Raw genomic sequence first — 25,579 nt, 5'->3', positions numbered from 1 at the left:
GGGCTTCATGTTAAGGCTGTGGTTTTCAAACTTGGAGAGCTTCTGCTCTTCCTCTCCTCGTAGGAGAAAACAAGATACCTTGCCAGTTGATAATAAAGCGAAATAATTTTTTTTTTTTAAATATTGCATTTTCTAAGCATACCAGACACAACGTAAAAAAAATAATCACACTAACAACAGTATAATGGCAAAAGCACCAAAGTGGTGCTGTTACAGGTCTGCTCAGCATTTGTTAAATTGATACTTATACACATTTTCAAAACCTAAATGACATATTCTAGCGAGCTTGCATATATTCTGAGTTTGATAATCCTCACACATGCACTCTCAATCCTTTCATACACAGCAAGTTCTTGAACCGAAACATGGGTTTATTCCGATTTGAAGGCTGAGCTATTGATAACATAAGAAATAGGAGCAGGAGTAGGCCATTTGGCCCCTCGAGCCTGCTCCGCCATTCAATATGATCATGTTGATCTTCTGCCTCAACTCCACTTTCCTGCACTATCCCCATATCCCTTGATTCCCTTAATATCCAAAAATCTATCGATCGCTGTCTTGATTATACTCAACAACTGGGCCACCACAGCCCTCTGGGGTAGAGAATGCCAAAGATTCACCACCCTCTTGAGTGAAGAAATTTCTCCTCATCTCAGTCCTAAATGGCCGACCCCTCATTCTTCTAAACACTAGAGAATATAGGCTTAGTCTACTCAATCTCTCCTCATAGGACAATCCCCCCATCCCAGGAACCAGTCTGGTGAACCTTTGTTGCACTCCCTCTATGGCAAGTATATCCTTCTTTAGGTAAGGAGACCAAAACTCTACACACCACTGATCTCACCAGGGCCCTATATAATTGCAATTATATATATATTGCCTATATAATCTAAAAAGAGCACTGCTTACTGAGGTGCATTTAAAATAAAACAATTAAGAGTGATAACCAAATAAAACAAATCCTTGATCTTAATTATTCAGCTTGTAATTGAAAAAAGTCCACTATAGCTATTGATTGACACTGCTACCTTAGCATCAGCAATACATTACAACAGTGACTATTTCCTAAAGTGGTTACGGTGTTGTCTTTCTATTTTCAAAATATAAACTGAAGCACCTGTTTGTAGCTTCATTACATTGTGATAGCCAAGTAGGTTTCTGCAAGACTACAATTATGCTGCACTTCTATTGACCTCCAATATCTAACCACTTCCCCACCAGTGTATTGTGACTTTAGTATGTAGTACCTATAGGATGCATTGTAACAACTCAATAAGTTTACTTCAACAGCAATAGATTTTTATATTCAGAATTCTTATTGTATTTTTCAAATTGGAAATAAAATTCTCTCTTTCCTGCTTAACATTTGATTTCCCCCCACTCCCCGACAACTTCTGCCATCAAGAAGGAAAGATGTTGTGGGAACACCATTACCTCCAAGTTCTGCTCCGTCACACACTGACGCATTACCATCATCACAGGGTCAATGTCCTGCAATTCCCTACCTAACACCGTTGTGCAGGACTGCTGTGGCTCAAGAAGGCACGCCATCACCTTCTCAGGGTTACTAGAGATGGGCAAGAACTATAGCCTCATCCCTAGAACAAAATTTAAAATATATATATATTTGCATCTGCAGAGATCCACTTCTAGCCACTAAACTTTGAATGTTTTTGAGAGTGAATGTGTCCATATTTTTGAAATATGAAGGAACCTCTGCTGCTTCTTGACACTACTGTAACCTTGTCCTGATACTACACTGGAGTAATAGGCCATTACATATCAAGCTCATGTGGTATGAGCTAGTCCACTCCAAGGGAGTCTTGCATTGCAATGTTCTGATTGCGATCTGAGTCTGCAGTTATACTATCACTTTTGTGTCTCTGCAAAGTAAGCACTACTTTGTAATGATAAAGTGCTGCTATAACTAAGCCCTTAGAAATAGGATTCTCCTGTTCTTTATCATTTGAAAAGTCTCAGTCAAATTTTGCTCTCTCATAACATTAATTAATAACTGAATGCTATTTACAAGCTTTAGTGTTTTATATTAGAAATGTCACAAATCTTTCTGGATAATTATTTCAATTTTATTTTGAATACATAATTTCTGATTTTAGCAGCTGAATTAAAATGAGCTGATGTTTTCATTTCAGGCCACGTGCAAACCTTTCAGATCCACTGAAAGCTTTGGTATTCGACTCTACCTATGACCACTACAGAGGAGTCATAGCCAGTATCGCTCTTTTTGATGGATGGGTGCAGAAGGGGGACAAAATAATGTCATCGTACACGAAGAAGGTGTATGAAGTTAATGAAGTTGGAATCCTGAGGCCTGATCAGTGTCCAGTAGAAAAACTGTAAGGAATCACTGCTGTGTCAATGTCATGCTCACAAATATTAGAGCAGTAATGGAAAGTGTAGATGCTACTCAGCAGTGAAAATTCAGTTCACAAGGAAAACCCAGTAATTCAGGTGACGGTCTCAACTTCCTTAGAAGTGAAACAAATTCTGTATTTCAGTTTCCCATTGAGTAATCTGTTGAGATGTAAGAAAAGATGTCCCAATTCTAGATGATATTTTATTGCTCCTCAGCAGGTCTTTTTTTCCCCTTCTTTCCACAAGTGAACAATTTGAAAATTGCTTTAGTGGAATTTGGGTTAGATTCGTTAAACTACTTTGGTACAGAATAGAACTTGTTGCCATTATAGAAATTAGGTTAAAATGTGCTGCTACTGCTTCAACTTAGTACAGCAATAAAACTTCCCTTTTTTTTTTAGTACAGTGGTGTCCTTTAAGTCAAGTTACAGAGCTGAAGTTTGATCATGTTTCTGTGAGCCACTGTCTGTTTAAGTTGACATGGCTTTGTGATTTTAATCATTGACCTCTACTGAACAGAAATTGATGTGAATTTTTAATGTAACCCATGTTAGCAGCTGAAGAATTAGTCCCACTTGTTTTATTCTCTTGTGCATGTTGGTTCTAGTTAAATCTAAAATAAATTTGCCATTAATGACCAGTCTTCTCTGCTATAAATAGATTGGCCCGTAATTTCCGACAGGAGGCTTCCTGCGTGCGGGTGCCTCCTATCGGAAAAAAATCTACGCTCTTACCTGAGGGCTCCCGAGGTCCGGACATTTCCGATGCTGGGCCTCTCCACAGTCGAAATGCGCAAGGCCCAGGTATCCTAGAGGCGCATGCAGTTTGCAAGCGTCCCTGGGATCACATGGGCCAGGTGAGCCAATAGGAGAAGGGAATCTCCCTTCATACTTTTGACAGATTGAACTGTCAAATATATGAATGGAGATCACCCCAAAAACACATCAAAACATTAAATACATTTTTTAAAAACCATCACGTTTTTAAAATGAGTTAAAATTACATTAAATTAAATTAAACAAAAATCTTGACAGATCGGAAATGCCGGTTTTCAGTGCATGCACTTTGCATGCCTGATACTGGCATTCCCGATGTCTCTACGGGTGTGTACACAGCTTGTACACACCCGTAGGCATCGGAAAATACGGGCCATTGTGTACCGTCGTGACTGAATCACTTGTCAGTGCTAAGTTTTTGGGCTCTACGTTTTACAAAAAATGAAGCCTCACTTTTGTACATTGAAAGACTTTTTCTTCCATTTCATAAGCAAGAATGTTTATAGTGGCTTATAAACTGCATTTTTAATAGGTATCTAGATCAGGATTTAATTAGATTTCAATTCCAATTACACATTGCATTTAACAGTATAATTTTGATGGTGAAGTGATACAAATCTGTTAGTACAGTAGTATCAGTAACATTTTAGGGTATTATTTACTTGGAATAGAGACATTCCTCAATACTAATTGTACATCTTAACTAATCCTGTTTTATTGTATCGTGTAGGTGTGCTGGACAAGTGGGCTATCTGGTAGCTGGAATGAAGGAAGTGAAGGAGGCACAGATTGGAGACACCTTTCATTTACAGAAACAACCTGTGGAGCCACTAGCAGGGTTCAAACCTGCTAAACCAATGGTTTTTGCAGGTAAGGGAACTGTTGTAGCTCCATCGTGGCTAACGAGATATAAAAAGAGCCAACTGGAAGAAGCTGTATTACACGGTAATGTTTCTCATTAGATTTTGCAGCCCTTTAGAGAGCCAATTGGGGATCTACACATTTAATTCCTATTTTTTTTAATGTAAAACAAGATGATTAATCTTTTCAATTTTTATCACAAGGATCCAGTACTATTTTTTGAGTTAAGTGGTTTATTATCCTGTTGTCTTTGTAAAAATATATTTCACCGAGAATTCTACGTTGATGTCTGTGGCCAGAAATACTGTATGGGCACTTTATTTGCTGGGATGGCAAGGAGTCTGTTCCAGGGCCACAAAGTACATTTTTCTCACTAATTGTCATTTTTGCCAAAGGCCAGATTTTTTAAATTGTAATTTTTGCTGCTATACAGAGAAAGTTGTAGGCTTTTGCAGCACTGGTGTCTTTCAAAGCCACAGTGCTGGTAGTTGAAGTGACATTTATCACAAAGTAACTGAGCATCTACCTCATTGAGTTGTATTTTCCATTAAATTATCTCAAGCCATTTGAGTGCAATGTTCTGTTCTGTGCTCTTACCCAAATAATGGTTTAATTTCCAAGGAATGTATCCTATTGACCAATCTGAGTATACCAACTTGAGGAAAGCTGTGGAAAAGCTGACACTGAATGACTCGAGTGTGACAGTTCACCGGGACAGCAGCCCAGCCCTGGGAGCTGGCTGGAGGTGAGTGACAAGATTGTTCATTATACTAACTATTGGCTTTCATGGTTTTTTAATGTAATGCCTTTCTCCTCTTAGTTTTATCCTTTCTTATCAAAGGCACAAAAACTTTTTGTGATCCCCAGCATGTATTTGGGCAGCAAGTTCCTATCTATTTTAAGAAATGAAAAATAAATTTTGGAACATATTGAAACTGAGCAATGTTGTTGCACTATAGGCCAATAATTGTTTTTAGGAATAGTATTTTTTTTTACCCCCTCAATCTTCCACTGATGGAAGGCCAGTTTATTTCTTCTGACGTTGGAACAGTCTTTTGTGATTACTAATCCATGATATTTCTCGTGTGTTCTAGCAAACCTCATCCACTGTATCAAAGGAGACCTTGTTTCCAATTTCAATAACTGTTACTGAGTTTTGGAATACTTTTCTAAAAGTTGCCTCGATACAGGATTCTATTTCTATCCTAGATATTGGAATGTAAGACCCCCACCCCACCTTTAAAACCTACCTCTTCAACCAACCAACCAACCTTGTAATCTCCCTAGTTAAAATCTCCTAATTTTTGTCTGAAAATGTCTCAGACGCGCATTGGACGTTTATTCTATGTTAAAGGTGCTTTATAAATGTACGTTGCTGTCATCCTGGTAATACAGAGGATATTTCTGGTTTAAATCTGGACAATATGGGTGATTGTGCAAAGGTTACACCATTCCATGGTTCAGATAGTCTGGATGGACCATCATACAATCATATGTATTACAGTGTTATGTCCAACGACCTGTATCTGTGTTTTGTGAGAAAGACAAATAACTAAAAGGCCAGAAGAAATGGACATCACCCAGGTAAGTGTGTTGAGCAAAGTTCTGATGGAATGGTGAGAAATGCCACTAAGGAGAAACGAGATGCAAGAATACAGTTTACTAATATTAATCCTATGTTGCTTAAATCGAATGATCTGATAATTCAAATTGAAATTCTGCAAAAAAAAGTGTCACCCATTGAAAGATATGATGAAAGTTATTTTCAAGTTCAAATTCTCATTCCAAATATGTCCTGACTGGTGAAGTCTGATGCTTAATTAAAATTCTATGATCAATATCGGGTGCCTTCGTGTGGCCATCCTGCACCTAAAGTAGTGTCATTCAGTGGAGATGAACAGAATTTGAAAGAGATTTGAGTGCTAGATTCAAGACTTCATTGAGTTACATCAAGTCTACAGCACAGAAACAGGTCATTTGGCCCAATTGGTTTAAGCCGGCATTTATGCTCCTCCTACCCCCTTCATCTAACCCCATCATACCCTTTTATTCCTTTCTCCCTCGTGCTAGTTTCCCCTCAAATGCATCTATGCTATTTGCCTCAACTACTCCTATGGTAGCACATTCTACAATCTCACCACTCTTTGGGTAAAGAAGTTTCTCCTGAATTACCTATTGGATTTATTATTTATGGCCCCTAGTTTTGGATTCTCAAAAGTGGAAACATTTTCTCTACATCTACCCTATCGAACCCTTTTATTATCTTAACGACCTCTATCAAGTCACCCCTCAGGCTTCTCTTTCCTAGAGAATAGATCCTCAGTCTGTTCAGTCTTTCCTGATAGTTATAACCTCTCAGTTCTGGTATCAGTTATGACCTTGTGACTGTCCTACTGGTCCTACTAGTTTTTTAGCATCAGCTACAGTCTGCTTCCTGGCTAGGGATTCACTCTCCTGGACCAAAGTAAATTTCTCTGCCGCTTCTGGATCTTATGGTGACCTCCAACTTCACCACTGTTTTTCTGCACCACAACCAACTCTGCACACTTCCTGGATCTCCATTCCCACAGAAATACCTCCAGTAGTGTGTCCTCCAATACTCTACCCTTCAAATAGCTTCTGGACTCACTCAGCCGCCACATCTGTCTCCAAACCTAGACAACAGTTCATCGATGCTCCATGTCAACTCCACCCTACCTACGTCAGCTTTATCCCACCATGGGACTTCTGACTTTAACTCTGAACTCCCTCCTATTGTCTCTTCTCTATTCCCTGTTACCATAATATCGGCGAGAGAGTAGGATGGGGCAGTTGGGGTTGCTGCTACGTAACCAGGCCTACGTAACTTGAGTTTTTCCCGTGTCCATTCACGTGTGCGTTTTGGCTGCTGCTCCGGACCTGAGCCCATCACTTTTATTTCCACTTTTTTCTCCCTCATTTTTTCCTTTCCTCTTTACCCCTCCTAGACCCCTCCTTTCATCATGCCTCCTTTCATCTCTCCCCTCTCGGGTACTCTGCCCTCCCAAATCCTTACCCCAAACCTTCAGCACTCCTCGACCTTCCTACTCTACTGTCGCCATCCCAAGCGTGACTCCCTCTTGACTAAGCCTACAACTTCCCTCTGTGTCTCTTGTCATCCTGCGAAGGGCCCATTGAGGTACTCATCACTGCCTGCTTAAGAGCAGCAACCCCAACTGCCCCATCCTACTTTCATGCCGACCTTCCCGCCCAGCATGCCCGCTGGGGGTTAATCTTTCCTACCTCCTTCCCGTCCCACTCACCTCTCCCAACGCTGAGCCTGTGGACTCTGCCACTGGATCAGCTATCACCACCCTTCTCCGCATCGTCCTCCAGAATGCCCATTCACGTGATCAAGGCCCTTGCCATCCATGAGCTTATTGTGGATGATTGCATCGACATCATGACCTTGATGAAAATCTGGCTGAGGGATGATGACCAATATTCCCTTTAAGAGGCTCGCAGCGCTCTGCAGGTCCTGTGCAGTCGGCTCACTGGCTTTTAAATAGGAAAAAACGCTCGTGCGCTATTTTGAATGGCAAGGTCCCATGCACCCCAAAAAAAATTAAAGGGAACATTGGTGATGACACCTTCCCTAAATGAAGCCTCCCCTCCTGGCTATACTTTTCAGCATTTGCCCCGCCCAGACCGTTGTGGCGGCTCTTATCACCAAATTGCGTCTTGGTCTGTCCCCCCCCCCACTCCTCTGGCACCTCCTTCTTTGAGCATCTCACCTTGTGCCACCCCCTCACCTCATTTAAAATCTTCGTTCTCTACTGCCCACCTAAGTACCATGACAATTTTCTCTCCAACATATCTTCACTGCTTTCCTCCCTCAGCCTCTGCACCGAGCGACTTCTCATCCTCCGTGATTTCAACCTTCATCTCAATTCATCATGCTCGCTCTCTCCTCTGAGTTCACTGCCCTCCTATCCTCCCTTAATCTCTTGAGTATATCATTTAATTGGAGTGTAATTGGTGGGATTGATTTGATTTTATTTAATTTGAATTAATTAAAGGATAAAGTCATGGCAGGACAGCTCGGCGCCGTGGTATGCTCCTCCTGCACTGTGGGAAATCGGACACTTCCTGTGCCCCTGACAACCATGTGTGCGGGAAGTGTATCCAGCTGCAGCTACTGACAGACTGCATTGCGGCGCTGGAGCTGCGAGTGGCTACATACTGGCGCATTCGTGATGCTGAGGACGTCGTGGATAGCACGTTTAGGGAGTTGGTCACACCGCAAGTAAAGGCTACACAGGCAGGAAGAAAATGGGTAACCACCAGGCAGAGTAGTAGGCGCTGGCAGGTAGTGCAGGGGTCCCCTGTGACCATCCCCCTCTCAAACAGATATACCGCTTTGGATATTGGTGAGGGAGATGGCTTATCAGGGGAAGGCAGCAGCAGCCAACTTCCTGGCACCGTGGGTGGTTCTGCTGCATGCGACGGGAGGAAAAAGAGTGGGAAAGCTATAGTGATAATGGATTCTATTGTAAGGGGAATAGATAGGCGTTTCTGCGACCGCAAACGAGACTCCAGGATGGCATGTTGCCTCCCCTGGTGCAAGGGTCAAGGATGTCTCGGAGCGGCTACAGAGCATTTTGGAAGGGGAGGGTGAACAGCCAGTTGTCGTGGTGCATATAGGTACCAATGATATAGGTTAAAAACCGGGATGAGGTCCTAAAAGCTGAATATAGCAAGTTAGGAGGTAAATAAAAAAATAGGACCTCAAAGGTAGTAATCTCAGGACTGCTACCAGTGCCACGTGCTAGTCAGAGTAGAAATAGAAGGATATTTCAGATGAATACATGGCTAGAGGAATGGTGCAAGGGGGAGGGATTCAAATTCCTGGGATATTGGAACCGGTTCTGGGGGAGATGGGACCAGTACAAAACGGACGGTTTGCACCTGGGTAGGACTGGGACCGATGTCCTAGGGGGAGTGTTTGCTAGTGCTGTGGGGGAGGGTTTAAACTAAAATGGAAGGGGGTTGGGAACCTGTGCAGGGAGACAGAGGAAAGGGAAACAAATATAGAAGTAAAAGACAGGAAGGAGAAAAGCAAAAGTGGCAGTCAGAGTAATCAATGGTTTAAATCTAACATGGCCACGGTAAATAATAATTCTAAAAGGTCTAAGAGTGTTAAAAAAACAAGCCTGAAGGCTGTGTGTCTTAATGCGAGGAGCATTCGTAATAAGGTGGATGAATTAACTGTGCAAATCGATGTAAACGGATATGATATGGTTGGGATTATGGAAACATGGCTCCAGGGTGACCAGGGCTGGGAACTCAACATCCAGGGGTATTCAATATTCAGGAAAGACAGGCAAAAAGGAAAAGGAGGTGGGGTAGCATTGCTGGTTAAAGAGGAGATTAACACAATTGTAAGGAAGGATATTGGCTCCAATGGTGTAGAATCTGTATGGGTAGAGCTGAGAAATACCAAGGGACAGAAAACATTAGTGGGAGTTGTATACAGACCCCCAAACAGTAATGCGGAGGCTGGGGATGGCATTAAATGGGAAATTAGAGACGCGTGCAATAAGGGCACAGCAGTTATCATGGGTGACTTTAATCTACATATAGATTGGGCTAACAAAATTAGTAACAATACTGTGGAGGAGGAATTCCTGGAGTGTATACGGGATGGTTTCCTGGACCAATATGTCGAGGAACCAACTAGAGATCAGGCCATCTTAGACTGGGTATTAGGTAATGAGACGATTAATTAGCAATCTTGTTGTGAGAGGCCCCTTGGGGCGGAGCAATCATAATATGATAGAATTCTTCATTAAGAGAGTGAAGTATTTGACTCAGAGACTAGGGTCCTGAATTTAAATAAAGGAAACTACGATGGTATGAGGCGCGGGTTGGGTAGGATTGATTGCGGAATGTTACTCAAAGGGTTGACGCTGGATAGGCAATGGCAAACATTTAAAGATTGCATGGATGAACTACAGAATTTGTTCATCCCTGTTTGGCATAAAAATAAAACAAAAATGGTGAATCAACCGTGGCTAACGAGGGAAATTAGGGATAGCATAAGATCCAAGGAGACGATATATAAATTGGCCAGAAAAAGCAGTAAACCTGAGGATTGGGAGCAGTTTAGGATTCAACAGAGGACAAAGGGATTAATTAAGAGGGAGAAAATAGAGTATGAGAGTAAGCTTGCAGGGAACATAAAAACTGACTGGTAAAAGCTTCTATAGATATGTGAAGAGAAAAAGATTGCTGAAGTCAAGCGTAGGTCCCTTGCAGTCAGAATCAGGGGAATTTATAATGGGGAACAAAGAAATGGCAGACCAATTAAATACATACTTTGGTTCTGTCTTCACAAAGGAGGACATAAATAACCTCCCAGAGATGTCAGGGAACATAGGGTCTAATGAGAGGGAGGAACTGAAAGAAATCAGTATTTGTAGGGAAATGGTGATAGGAAAATTGTCGGGATTGAAGGCCGATAAATCCCCAGGGCCTGATAATCTACATCCTAGGGTACTTAAGGAAGTGGCCCTAGAAATAGTAGATGCATTGCTGGTCATCTTACAAAATTCTATAGACTCTGGAACAGTTTCCATGGATTGGAGGGTTTCCATGGATTGGAGGGTAGCTAATGTTACCCCACTATTCAAAAAAGGTGGTAGAGAGAAAACGGGGAATTATAGACCGGGAAGCCTGACATCGGTAGTGGGGAAAAAGTCCATTATAAAAGATGTAATAGCAGAGCACTTGGAAAACAGTGACAGGATCGGACAAAGTCAATATGGATTTACAAAAGATAATTCGTGCTTGACTAATCTACTGGAAGTTTTTGAGGATGTAACTGGTAAAATAGATAAGGGAGAACCAGTGGATGTGTATTTGGACTTTCAGAAGGCTTTCAATAAAGTCCCGCATAAGAGATTAGCGTGTAAAGTTAAGGCACATGGGATTGGGGGCAAGGTACTGACTTGGATAGAGAACTGGTTGGTAGACAGGAAGCAAAGAGTTGGAATAAACTGGTCTTTTTCCGAGTGGCAGGCAGTGACGAGTGGGGTACCGCAGGGATCGGTCCTAGGACTCCAGTTATTCACAATATATATTAATGATCTAGACGAGGGAACTAGATGTAATATTTCCAAGTTTGCAGACGGCACAAAGCTAGGCGGGCGTGTGTGCTGTGAGGAGGATGCCGAGAAACTCCAGTATGATTTGGACAGGTTGGGTGATTGGGCAGATGTATGGCAGATGCAGTATAATGTGGATAAATGTGAGGTTATGCACTTTGGTGGCAAAAACAGGAAGGCAGATTATTATCTGAACGACAATAGATTGGGAGAAAGGGAAGTGCAACGAGACCTGGGTGTCCTTGTGCACCAGTCGCTGAAGGTAAGCATGCAGGTGCAGCAGGCGGTTAAGAAGGCAAATGGTATGTTGGCCTTCGTAGCGAGAGGGTTCGAGTACAGGAACAAGGATGTCTTGCTGTAGTTGTACAGGGCCTTGGTGAGACCACACCTTGAGTATTGTGTGCAGTTTTGGTCACCTTATCTGAGGAAGGATGTTCTTGCCATGGAGGGAGTGCAGCGAAGATTCACCAGACTGATACCTGGGATGGCAGGAATGACATATGAGGAGAGATTGGGTCGATTGGGCTTATACTCGCTGGAGTTTAGAAGAATGAGAGGGGATCTCATTGAAACTTACAACATTCTAACAGGACTAGACAGACTAAATGCAGGATGGATGTTCCCGATGGCCAGGGAGTCCAGAACCAGGGGTCACAGTCTAAGGATAAGGGGTAAGCCATTTAGGACAGAGATGAGGAGGAATTTCTTCACCCAGAGATTGGTGAACCTGTGGAATTCTCTACCACAGAAGGCAGTTGAGGCCAATTCATTAAATATATTCAAGAAGGAGTTAGATATATTTCTTAAGGCTAAAGGGATCAAGGGATATGGGGGGAAGGCAGGGACAGGGTACTGAATTTGGATGATCAGCCATGATCTCATTGAATGGCGGAGCAGGCTCGAGGGGCCGAATGACCTACTCCTGCTCCTGTCTTCGATGTTTCTCCCTCCATGTAAACTCCCCATCCCATATTCACGGCCACCCCCTTCACCTTCCCGTCTCACGTCCCCCTTCCCCCCTCTCAGCCCTACTTCCTTCTGTGTCCAAACCTGGAAAAATCTCTCTTCCCAATAAACTTACAACTGTCTAACCTTTGGCCCTCCATTCACTGTGACATTTCTTTAGCTACCGATCTGCAACCAGACCCTCACCTCCACCTTTGATGCCTTAGTCCCCATTAAAACCATTACTCTCTCTCTCCCTGGTTTTTCCCCCTGTTACGGCCCTCATTTCCACTCCCTTAAGTCCAAGAGACGCAGACTTTAACATACATGGCGGACAACTGGGGGAGACGGAGCAGCGCGGCAGAGCGACTACAAGAGGCCCCAGAGGCTCAGGTAGGCTTCAGTGCGGCATCGGCAGCGGCGGGAGGCGGAGCAGCGCAGCAGAGCGACTACAAAAGGCCCCAGAGGCTCAGGTAGGCCTCAGTGCGGCATCGGCAACGGCGGGAGGTGGAGCAGCGCGGCAGAGCGACTACAAGAGGCCCCAGAGGCTCAGGTAGGCCTCAGTGCGGCATCGGCAGCGGCGGGAGGTGGAGCAGCGCAGCAGAGCGACTACAAGAGGCCCCAGAGGCTCAGGTAGGCGTACCAATCTCAGGCAAGGAGAGAGGTAAAAAGTATTCAAGGTGTGACGTCACCACAAAACAGGTAGGTGATTGGTTGGAGTATTTCTCTCATTTTAAAACTTTAAGTCTGTGGTTTATAGTTTTTAAGGTTGCTGTGGTGTCCCAGGGACAGTTTGTAAACCAGGGCCCTTAAATATATCATTTAACTGTAGTGAAATTGGTGGGATTCATTTAATTTTAATTAATTAGTTAAAGGGTAAGTGCGAGTCATCAAAAAGTGCTGAGAGTTTGGGTAAGTGTGAGAGTTCTTTCATTGTTATTTCTCTTTAAATCATTCTTGATAAGATTACTTTAAGCAGTTTAAGTAAAGGGGAAAAGTTAAATATTGGATTCTGTTGATTTTAAGAAGAGTAAAACAAGGTTACACTGCAGTAGGAGTAAATTGGCACAGCAGGCAGTGGAAACCAGTTTTCTAACCAATCAGCAGGGGTGACTCATTTGGCTGTAAACAAACAAACAGTATAAAAAGACCAGTCCTAGTGCGAGCAAGCACTGAGTGCGAGTCATCAAAGAGTGCTGAGAGTTAGGGTAAATGGGGCGTTAGGTGCTCTTTTCAAACTTTAACTCTGAGTTGTAGTTAATAAGGCCTTTCTGGTGCAGAGTGACTGTTGGTAAACCATTAAACTGGTGTAACTAGAGGGATTCATTTAATTTAAATCCAATTAATTAAAGGGGATACTAGCATCCAAAATCGGGCAGAGGGTGTCCATAACTAACAATAAAAAATTTAATTAATTACATAGAATGGAGCAGGTGATGTGTTACTGTAGCGAGATGTGGGAGCCGGTGAACCCCATTGAGGCTCACGGTGATTACGTCTGTGACAAGTGTCTGCTGCTACAGGAACTCCAGCTCCGTGTGGATGAGCTGGAGTCTGAGCTTCAGACACTGTGACACATCAGGGAGGTGGAGAAGTACCTGGACTCTGTATCAGGAGCTGGTCACACCTATGAAGTTAATTAATTCAGATGTAGCCCATGGTCAGGGACAGGACGGTGTGACTACGAGTGAGGCAGGTACGGGGATCCAGGAGGTAGCGCTGGAGGAGCCGCAGCCCTTGCTCTTGACCAACAGGTTCGAGGTTCTTACTCCCTGTGGGGACAGGAGCAGGGACTGCAGGGAGGATGAGCAACCTGGCCACAGCACCGTGGAACGGGGGGCTATTCAAGAGGGGGGAGTAATTAGAAATGTTGTAGTGGTAGGGGATAGTATTATTAGGGGGATAGATAGAGTTCTCTGCAGCCGAGAGCGAGAATCCCGAAGGCTGTGTTGCCTACCCGGTGCCAGGGTTAAGGACATCTCCTCTGGGCTGGAAAGAAACTTGCAGTGGGAGGGGGTGGATCCAGTTGTCGTGGTCCATGTTGGTACAAACGACGTAGATAGGACTAGGAAGCCGGTTCTGTTAAAGGAGTATGAGCAGCTAGGGGTCAAATTAAAAAACAGAACCTCAAGGGTAATAATCTCTGGATTATTACCTGAGCCACGAGCAAATTTGGCTAGGACAAATAAAATTAGAGAGTTAAATGCGTGGCTCAAAGACTGGTGTGGGAGAAATGGGTTTTGCTTCCTGGGACACTGGCACCAGTACTGGGGCAGGAGGGAGCTGTTCCGTTGGGACGGGCTTCACTTGGCCAGTGCTGGGACTAGAGTCCTGGCGGATCATATAACTAGGGCTGTCGAGAGGGCTTTAAACTTACTAGTGGGGGGGGAGGTTCCTAGAGAGCAAATAATAAAAATGACAACAGAGAAGGTCATAGACTTAGGTAGCAGTGGGGAAATTAAAAACCAGAGCGTGTCAGGAAGGGGCAGAAGGTATGGAGTAAAAGGTAAAGTAATAAAAAGGGCAAAAGCAGGAACTAAGTGTCACAAAACATATTTGAAAGTTCTCCATCTGAATGCACGTAGCATTCGTAACAAAATAGACGAGTTAATGGCACAAATAACTACATATGGGTATGATCTTGTGGCCATTACAGAAACATGGCTGCAGGGTGACAATGCCTGGGAATTAAACATACCAGGTTATTTAACGATCAGGAAGGACAGGCAGGAAGGAAGGGGAGGTGGGGTGGCTATGTTAATAAAGGAAGGAATCACTAATACAGAGAAATGATATTGGGTCAAAAGATCAGGTTAATGAAACAGTTTGGGTAGAGGTAAGGAATAATAAGGGGGAAAAAAACACTAGTGGGCGTAGTCTATAGGCCTCCGAACAGTTGCAACTCTGTTGGACGGAGTATCAATCAGGAAATAGTTGAGGCTTGTAATAAGGGAGCATCTATAATTATGGGGGATTTTAACTATCATATTAATTGGACAAATCAAATTGGGCAGGGCTGCCTTGAGGATGAGTTCATTGAGTGTATTAGGGATGGGTTTCTTGAGCAGTATGTAACTGAACCGACCAGGGGGCAAGCAACCTTAGATCTGGTTCTGTGTAACGAGACAGGATTAATTAAAAATGTCCTAGTAAAGGATCCCCTTGGAATGAGTGACCATAACATGGTTGAATTCCATATTCAATTAGAGGGTGAGAAGGTTGGATCTCAAACAAGCGTGCTAAGCTTGAATAAAGGAGACTATGAAGGTATGAGAGTGGAATTGAGTAGAGTGGATTGGGAAAATAGATTAAAGGGTAAGACGATACATGATCAGTGGTGTACATTTAAGGAGTTATTTTACAACTTCCAAAAAATACATATTCTACTGAGAAGAAAAGGGTGTAAAAGAAAAGACAGCCATCCGTGGCTAAGTAAAGAAATTAAGGATAGTATTCGACTAAAAACAAGGGCATATAAGGTAGCCAAATCTAGTGGGAGGATAGAGGATTGGGAAAACTTTAAAAGACAGCAAAAAATAACAAAAAGATTGATTAAGAACGGGAAGATAGATTATGAAAGTAAATTAGCAAAAAATATAAAAACAGATAGTAAGAGTTTTTATAGTTACATAAAAAGAAAAAGGGTGGCTAAAGTAAATGTTGGTCCCTTAGAGGATGAGAGTGGGAAATATGGAGATGGCAAAAACACTGAATGAATATTTTGTATCAGTCTTTACAGTAGAAGACACTAAGAATATCCCAACACTGGACAAACAGGGGGCTATAGGGGGAGAGGAGCTAAACACGATCAAAATCACTAAGGAAGTGGTACTCGGTAAAATAATGGGACTCAAGGCAGATAAATCACCTGGACCTGATGGCTTACACCCTAGGGTCTTGAGGGAAGTGGCGGTAGGGATTGTGGATGCATTGGTAATAATTTTCCAAAACTCCCTGGACTCGGCAAAGGTCCCGGCGGACTGGAAAACTGCTAATGTAACGCCCTTATTTAAAAAGGGCAGTAGACAGAAGGCTGGAAACTATAAACTGGTTAGCCTAACATCTGTGGTAGGTAAAATATTGGAGTCTATTATTAAGGAGACAGTAACAGGACATTTGGATAATCATAATTTAATAGGACAAAGTCAGCATGGTTTTATGAAGGGGAAGTCATGTTTGACAAATTTGCTGGAGTTCTTTGAGGAAGTAACATATAGGGTGGATAAAGGGGAACCAGTGGACGTAGTGTATTTAGACTTCCAAAAGGCATTTGACAAGGTGCCACACAAAAGATTATTGCTTAAGATAAAAAATCACGGGATTGGGGGAAATATTCTGGCATGGATAGAGGATTGGCTATCTAACAGAAGGCAGAGAGTTGGGATAAATGGTTCTCAGACTGGCAATCAGTAACTAGTGGTGTTCCGCAGGGGTCAGTGCTGGGTCCCCAACTCTTTACAATCTATATTAACGATTTGGAGGAGGGGACTGAGTGTAACATATCAAAGTTTGCAGATGATACTAAGATGGGAGGGAAAGTAGTGAGTGAGGATGACATAAAAAGCCTGCAAGGGGACATAGACAGGCTAAGTAAGTGGGCAGAGATTTGGCAGATGGAATACAATACTGGAAAGTGTGAGGTTATGCACTTTGGCAGGAAAAATCGTAGAGCAAGTTATTATCTTAATGGCAAGAAACTGGAAAGTACTGAAGTACAAAGGGATCTGGGGGTCCTGGTGCACGAAACTCAACAGGTTAGTATGCAGGTGCAGCAAGTGATTAAGAAGGCCAATGGAATGTTGGCTTTCATTGCTAGGGGGATAGAATATAAAAATAGGGAGGTATTGCTTCAGTTGTACAAGGTATTGGTGAGACCGCACCTGGAATACTGCATACAGTTTTGGTGTCCATACTTAAGAAAAGACATACTTGCTCTCGAGTCAGTACAAAGAAGGTTCACTCGGTTAATCCTGGGAATGAGGGGATGGACATATGAGGAGAGGTTGAGTAGATTGGGACTCTACTCATTGGAGTTCAGAAGAATGAGAGGCGATCTTATTGAAACATATAAGATTGTGAAGGGGTTGGATCGGGTGGATGCGGGGAGGATGTTCCCGATGATGGGTGAAACTAGAACTAGGGGGCATAGTCTTAGAATAAGGGGCTGCTCTTTCAAAACTGAGATGAGGAGGAACTACTTCACTCAGAGGGTGGTAGGTCCATGGAATATGCTGCCCAAAAATCTGTAGAAGCTACATCATTACATAAATTTAAAACAGAAATAGACAGTTTCCTAGAAGTAAAGGGAATTAAGGGTTACGGGGCGCGGGCAGGAATTTGGACATGAGTCTAGGTTCGGATCGGTCATGGCCCTGTGGGTAGCGGAGTGGGCCCAGGGGCCGTGTAGCCTGATCCTGCTCCTATTTCGTGTGTCTAATTCTGTTAGATTCAGGAGATGGTTCTGTGATAGTAGATTGGCGGTTAGGATCAGATCAGCCATGATCTTATTGAATGGCGGAGCAGGCTCGAGGGGCCGATTGGCCTACTCCTGCTCCTAGTTCTTATGTTAGCCATTCACTGCCAGATCTGGCTGGACCACATAAAGCGCTATCAGGTCCTGCTCTCGTCTGCCAAAACTGCTCACTATTCTAGGATCATTCTGGAATGCAAAGATAACCCCCAGCTTTTTTCTACTGCAAACAGTCTTCTTAAACCCCTCTTCCCCTGTTTCCTCCACCCTCGCCTCCAACAAGTGCGAGGAGCTCATGAACTTTTCTATCACTAAGATTGAGACCATCAGTTCAATTGCCTCTGGCACTTCCCTCCCTTCCTCTAGCCTACCAGGCCTAACTTCTTTAAGGTTCCCCCCATCCTAGCCCTAAACACACATCTTTCTCTAGTTTCTCTCCTATCTCCCCTCATGCTCTCTCCGAGCTCATCTTGTCCATGAGACCCACCTCCTGCTTACTCGACCTTATTCCCATTAAACTGGTGACCACCCAACTTCCCTTCCTGGCCCTCATGTTAGCTGATATAGTTAACGGTTCTCTCTCCTCGGGTACATTCCCCCCTCTCCTTCAAATCTGCCGTTATCACCCCTCTTCTCAAAGAAACAACTCTTGACCCCACCGTCCTTGCAAACTACTGTCCCATCTCCAACCTCCATTTCCTCTCCAAAGTCCTTAAACGTGTTGTCGCCTCCCAAATCCATGCCCATCTTTCCAAGAATCCCTCCAATCAGGTTTCCTCCTTTGCCACAGTACCGAATAGGCTCTTATCAAAGTCACAACTGACATCCTATGTGACTGTGACAGTGATAAACTATTCTTCCTTGTCCTTCTCGACCTGTCTGCAGCCTTTGACACGGTTAACCACTCCAATGCCTCTCCACCATCGTCCAGCTAGGTGGAAGTGCACTCGCCTGGTTCCATTCTTATCTATCCAGTCGTAGCCAGAGAATCACCTGCAATGGGTCCTCTTCCCACTCCCACACCATTACCTCTGTCCCTCAAGGATCTATCCTTAGCCCCCTCCTATTTCTCATCTACATGCTGCCCCTTGGCCACATGATCCAAAAAGATAGCGTCAGTTTCCACATGTACGCTGACGACGCCCAGCTCTACCTCACCAGCGCCTTTCTCGACCCCTCCACGGTCTTTAAATTATCAGATTGCTTGTCCAACATCCAGTACTGAATGAGCAGGAATTTCCTCCAACTAAATATTGGGAAGACCGAAGCCATTGTGTTCGGTCACTGCCACAAACTCCGCTTCCTAGCCACCCACTCCATCCCTCTCACTGGCAACTGTCTGAGGCTGAACCAGACTGTTTGCAACCTTGGTGTCGTATTTGACCCCGAGATGAGCTTCCGACCACACATCCGCGCCATCACTAAGACCGCCTATTTCCACCTCCGTAATATCACCCGACTCCACATCTGCCTCCGCTCATCTGCTGCTGAAACCCTCATCAATGCCTTTGTTACCTCTAGACTTGACTATTCCAACGCACTCCTGGCCGGCCTTCCATCTTCCTCCTTCCGTAAACTTGAGGACGTCCAAAACTCTGCTGCCTGTGTCCTAACTCTTACTGAGTCCCATTCATCCATTTTCCCTGACCTACGTTGGCTCCGGTTAAGCAACGCTCGATCTTAAAATTCTCATTCTTGTTTTCAAATCCCTCCATGGCCTCGCCTCTCCCTATCCCTGTTACCTCCTACAACCCTCCGATATCTGCGCTCCTCCAAATCTGGCCTCTTGCACAACCCCGATTTTAATCACTCCACCATTTGCGGCCGTGCCTTTAGTTATCTAGGCCTTAAGCTTTGGAATTCCCTCCTTGAACCTCTTCGCCTCTCTGCCTCTCTTTCCTCCTTTAAACGCTCCTTAAAACTTATCTCATCATTTGTTTGATAACGCTCCTGTGAAGTGTCTTGGGATGTTCTAATATGTTAAAGGTGCTACAGGAAACTCTCGATTTATCGGCACCTAAATAACCGGAAATCTCTGTTAACCGGCAAAATTCAGGAGTAGGTTCAGGTAAGTTTTACTTCATATTAGTGGCCGTTCCTGGATCTGTGGCCATGTAACCAGGGTTCCTGCACCTGTTGCTATGCAACAGGGACGCCTGGATCTGTGGCTGGGGTTCCTGCACCTGTTGCCATGCAACAGGGACGCCTGGATCTGTGGCTGTGTACGGGGCGCTCGTACCTTTTACTATACCTCTCTGTAATCCGGACTTTTTGATAAACCGGCACCACACCGGTCCTGTATATAAATGCAACTTCTTGTTATATCCTCCTTGTGAATCTTTTTTGCACCTTCATCAGTGCCTCTATATCCTTTTTATAATATGGAGACCAGAACTGCACAGTACTTCCAAGAGTGGTCTAACCAATGTTCTGTACACATTTAACATGACTTCCCTGCTTTTCAATTCTATCCCTGTAAAAATGAACCCCGGTGCTTGGTTTGCATTTTGTATGGCCTTATTAACCGGCTTTGCTACTTTTAGTGATGTGTGTATCTGTACCCTTGGATGCCTTTGCTCCTCTACCCCATTTAGACTCTTCTTATCCAAGTAGTATGTGGTCTCCTTATTCTTCCTACCGAAATGCACCACTTCACACCTATCTATATTGAAATTCATTTGCCAATTAAACACCCATTCTGGAAGTTTTAAAACATTTATTTTGCATAAACACAATTAAGGCTTTGAACAACAAGTATTTTTATTTGTATTTCTTTATACCTTGCACTAATTAAAACACAATACCGTGGTGTGTTATTCCACTGTCACTTAACCTAACATAAAACCTGCTGTAGCTATTGTGTATCACAAAGAACTATGGGTAAAAGCACTTAGAATTCATATGCATAGAATCCTGCGTTGTAGCTAAAAATTCACACTGAAGAAGAAAGTACTGTACATGGATTCACAAGTATGTTTTTTGTACACAATTATCTCCACGTCAAAAAACCTTCATGCATGCATTCTGTAAATATGTGTTCATATGACTTCAAGTGGTCTTGTGTTCCATCACAGAGCTGTGTTGTTTGTAAGATTAAACATCACTTTGAAGATAAATTAATGCTTCTTATTGGCAGGTTGGGTTTTCTAGGACTTCTGCACATGGAGGTATTCAATCAACGTTTGGAACAAGAGTATAATGCATCAGTCACTCTTACTGCCCCCACTGTTCCATACAAGGCAGTTCTGTTATCCAGCAAATTAATCAAGGTAGTGTATTTTTTTAAATCAGTTTTCCCACCTAATACTTTGAAGTCTGAATCCATTGAGCAGCTTTCTATGGCTAATACTTTCAAAGAGTTGAAACCAATCTGTACAATATACTTGTTTTGATTGTTTTAGGACTGCGGAAAAGAAGAAATTACGATTTTAAATCCATGCCATTTTCCTGATCGAGTGCAAGTTAAAGAGTATTTGGAACCAGTAGTTACTGGCACTATCCTCACTCCTGATGATTACATTGGGAAAATAATATCTCTGTGTCAGGTACATTTAATCCATGTGGAAGCAGTTGTCTTCTGTTTACACTTTTACTTCCTCATATATTGCAATTGGTATATAAGCACCACATTGTTCAGAACTATTGTCAGTTTAATTATGTGTCTCTACAATAGATCCTCAAAAATGCTGGCTTTAACAGACACCTCAGAAATTCATCTATATAAAATAAACTTGAGTTTGTTTGACGATTGGTGAGGCCCTACTCTCTGTGACCTAATTGTTTTGTGGTAAACTAATGACCATCCTGGCTGGTCCCTGCTAATGGAACAGATGCTGGACTCTCACTCAGCTCTGAGAACAGCAACATGCTCCTGCCTCTGGTCACATTCCTAGTTGTGTCTCTCCCCTCTGTAGCCTTTCTCTGTTTCCCCTGAGCTCCATTTTACTTTTTCAGGCCCTCCTTTGTTTAAATGGAGCCTGAAAAAGTCTGCAGAGTTCACAGCAGATACATGTGGGAAGAGGCTAAGGAGACTGAAATCAGTGGCTAAACAGCAGGCAATTGTTAGCACGATCGTTGGGAAGGTAGTAAAAAGCAGAGACGGAGGAAGAAAAAATGAAAGTTGGAGAGAAGATAAATTTTAAAAAAAAGTGTAGGGAGGGAATGGGAGAAGGAGGAATTTTAAAGATAGAAAAAAAGACAATTTTCTTTTTGCAAAAATTAGGGGAATCTTGTGATGCATGCTGGCTAGCATGTAAGTGAGTCCAGGAAGTGAATACATAGCCACAATTTGCTGCAGAAGTTGCTACAGTGGGCCTGGGGAAGTGGGAGCACCATCGTGCTCAATCTCGTAAGCAGCCAAGTTACATGCTGTTAGGTGAGCAGGACCACAAGACCATGTTGCAACCATGAGTGCCAGATGCATGCTCACCCTCCAATGATAAGAACTCGGTCTGCTGCTGTTGATTAGCAGCGGGTCTAGGGATGAAGACTATAGAATGTTCTAAAAAAGCACACCTTCCAGAACTACCATTGGTCCAAGCTCTCTACCAATGTCAAGCAGGTGAGTGAGACATTGGAGATTGGCCTTCATAGTCCAGGCACAGTGTAATCCTGAGGAAAGAGGTGTTGGTTCACAAGAGAAACATTGAAGAAGGTATGTCAACCTCACTACTAAATCCTATACTTTTTATCTAAACTATGCGCCAGTTATCGCCAGTTTATAATAAGTTACAACAACATTTATTACAGTTTACATTTTAATGGCAAAAGTTGAATTATAAGGTATCAAGTACAAATTAAGTCAGAAATTGTCTGATAACAATTGGTGACTCAGCATTCCACTACTGAGTGGAGCATAAACGCCGGCATGGCCTGTTTCTGTGCCGTATATTCTATGTAATTATCCCATTATGATATTGCAGCTCACAGAGGAAATGTTCCCCTAGAATTCACTAAACTAAATCTGAGGTTCATGGCATCCTCTGCATTTAATACTTCTGTACTGTGAAACCCAAATTGAATTGCTGCTTTGACCTGCATTGCAATGTTGTATGTAGTAAGAATAAACCTTTGCTTTATTCTTATTCCCATTGTCCACATGTACTGAAACTTTCTTTATCCTTTCCCCCTGACTTTGTACCTTGATGTTATGTGATTTAAAAACTGCTGCTGAATTGTTTTAATTAGTGAGCAAAACTAAGTATCAGTACTTTTTAAATAAACATTGTTTGGAGGTATTTCTAATTCAAGTCTAACTACTGAGTTTTAAAATTGAGAAAATCTTCACTGAGTACTGATTTGTTTTAGAGTCGGAGAGGAGTTCAGAAGAACATGGTTTACATCGATGATCACAGAGTTATGATGCAATACCTTTTTCCACTAAATGAAATAGTGGTGGACTTTTATGACAGTCTAAAATCTCTTTCTTCAGGATATGCCAGGTAGGAAATTCTAAATCTAGTTTCTCTAACAAAGTAACATTTAGAAAAAAATTCTGTCCTTCAGTTAATAAACAAGTAAATTCAGAGAGTAGTATGAAAAGACATGCCTCAGAGCAGTTGGTGGCGTTAAAGAAAAGTATATTGGAGGACTAGACAGACTAGACTAGATGCAGGAAGGATGTTCCCGATGGCGGGGGAGTCCAGAACCAGGGGTCATAGTCTAAGGATAAGGGGTAAGCCATTTAGGACTGAGATGAGGAATTTCTTCACCCAGAGAGTGGTGAACCTGTGGAATTCTTTCCCACAGAAGGCCGTTGAGGCCAATTCATTAAATATATTCAAGAAGGAGTTAGATATATTTCTTAAGGCTAAAGAGATCAAGGGATATGGGGAGAAAGCAGGGACAGGGTACTGAATTTGGATGATCAGCCATGATCTCATTAAATAGCGGAACAGGCTCGAGGGGCCGAATGGCCTACTTCTGCTCCTGTTTCTATGGATGATTATGAATTATCTGGGGCTAGGAGTCACAAGCACAGTGGCTAAATTTGCAGATGATATAAAGCTAATGAAGCTGGTAAACTCCAAAGTTGAGCAAGATAAGCTACAGGAGGATTTGAATATACTTGGGAATTGGGCAGACAGGTGACATGAAATTCAATGTAAAGTACTTCACATGGGGATTGAAAAATCCAGGAAGGGACTATTAGTTAAATGGAAAGAAAATAATGTGCATGAAGAATGAAACCGATCTGAGGGTCATGATTGACAATAAATTTAAGCTATTGCAACAATGCTCGGTAGCAGTGAGTAAAGCAAATCAAGGTCAATATTGAGCCAAAATAGTGAAGTAACATTTTTATAAACCATTGGTGCAAATGCACTTGGAATACTGTGTACAGTTCTGGTTACCACAGTACAAAAGGGATATTGCAGCTATTGAAAGGATACAGAAGAGAGCAAACCGAATGATTGAGGGGATGGAGGGATTAGGAACATAAGAACAGGAGTAGACCATTCAGTCATAGAGTTATACAGCACAGAAAGAGGCCCTTTGGCCCATCGTGTCTGCGCCGACCATCAATCCCTGTCCAGTCTAATCCCATTTTCCAGCATTTGGTCCATAGCCTTGTATGCAATGGCATTTCAAGTGCTCATCCAAATGCTTCTTGAATGTTATGAGGGTTCCTGCCTCTACCACCCTTTCAGGCAGTGAGTTCCAGATTCCAACCACCCTCTGGGTGAAAAAGTTCCTCCTCAAATCCCCTCTAAACCTCCTGCCCCTTACCTTGAATCTATGCCCCCTTGTTATTGACCCCCCTACTAAGGGGAAAAGTTCCTCTTTATCTACCCTATCTATGCCCCTCATCATTTTGTACACCTCAATCAGGTCCCCCCTCAGCCTTCTTTGCTCCAAGGAAAACAACCCCAGCCTGTTTAGTCTTTCTTCATAGCTGAGGCGCTCCATCCCAGGTAACATCCTGGTGAATCTTCTCTGCACCCTCTCCAGAGCAATCACATCCTTCCTATAGTGAGGCGACCAGAACTGCACACAGTACTCCAGCTGTGGCCTCACCAGCGTTTTGTACAGCTCCATCATAACCTCCCTGCTCTTGCCTTCATTAGCCGAGGCATAGAATATAAGTATCCCATATGCCTTTTTAACCACCTTATCTACCTGTTCCGCTGCCTTCAGGGATCTATGTACATGTACACCAAGGTCCCTCTGACCCTCTGTACTTCCTAGGGTCCTACCACTCATTGTGTATTCCCTTGCCTTATTTGTCCGTCCAAAATGCATCACCTCGCACTTTTCAGGGTTAAATTCCATTTGCCACTTTTCCGCCCATCTGACCAACCCGTTTATATCGTCCTGTAGCCTGAGGCTTTCCTCCTCGCAATTTACCACCCCACCAATTTTCGTGTCATCTGCGAACTTACTGATCATACCTTTTACATTCTCATCCAAATCATTTATGTAGATCACAAACAGCAAGGGTCCCAGCACCGATCCCTGAGGTACCCCACTGGACACAGGCTTCCAGTCACAAAAGCAACCTTCGACCATCACCCTCTGCCTCCTGCCACTCAGCCAGTTTAGGATCCAACGCGCCAAGGCACCCTGGATCCCATGGGCTCTTACCTTCTTGACCAGTCTCCTATGCGGGACTTTGTCAAAAGCTTTACTGAAATCCATGTAAACCACATCCACAGCATTTCCCTCATCCACACACCTAGTCACCCCCTCAAAAAATTCAATCAGATTGGTCAGACATGATTTACCCCTGACAAAGCCATGCTGACTATCCCCGATTAATCCTTGCCTCTCCAAGTGGAGACTAATTTTGTCCCTCAGAATTTTTTCCAATAATTTCCCTACCACAGATGTTAGGCTCACTGGCCTGTAATTCCCTGGTTTATCCCTGCTACCCTTCTTGAATAATGGTACTACGTTAGCTGTTCTCCAGTCCTCTGGTACATCCCCTGTGGCCAGAGAGGTTCTGAAAATTTGTGTCAGAGCCCCTGCAATCTCCTCCTTTGCCTCCCACAGCAGCCTGGGATACATCTCGTCCGGGCCTGGGGATT

General features: G+C 43.2%; 1 protein-coding gene across 3 annotated transcripts in view; it reads left to right on the top strand.

The window, feature by feature from the left end:
* The window catches only part of guf1 (GTP binding elongation factor GUF1), a 71,671-nt gene that overhangs the window by 19,939 nt on the left and 26,153 nt on the right, over nt 1-25,579 (top strand). For all 3 annotated transcript variants that reach the window (XM_085969621.1, XM_085969612.1, XM_085969604.1), the window contains 6 exons: nt 2,154-2,357; nt 3,883-4,022; nt 4,635-4,758; nt 20,689-20,821; nt 20,954-21,097; nt 22,860-22,993. In XM_085969621.1, coding sequence (XP_085825747.1) covers nt 2,154-2,357; nt 3,883-4,022; nt 4,635-4,758; nt 20,689-20,821; nt 20,954-21,097; nt 22,860-22,993 — 879 coding nt within the window. The remainder of the gene's footprint in view (nt 1-2,153; nt 2,358-3,882; nt 4,023-4,634; nt 4,759-20,688; nt 20,822-20,953; nt 21,098-22,859; nt 22,994-25,579) is intronic.

This window comes from Somniosus microcephalus, chromosome 2 (genome assembly GCF_052327205.1).
Source record: "Somniosus microcephalus isolate GS21.2 chromosome 2, FLI_Smic_1.0, whole genome shotgun sequence".
NCBI classification, from domain to species: domain Eukaryota; kingdom Metazoa; phylum Chordata; class Chondrichthyes; order Squaliformes; family Somniosidae; genus Somniosus; species Somniosus microcephalus.
Note: the sequence above shows the minus strand (reverse complement) of the source record. Positions and strands in the feature narration are given on the sequence as shown.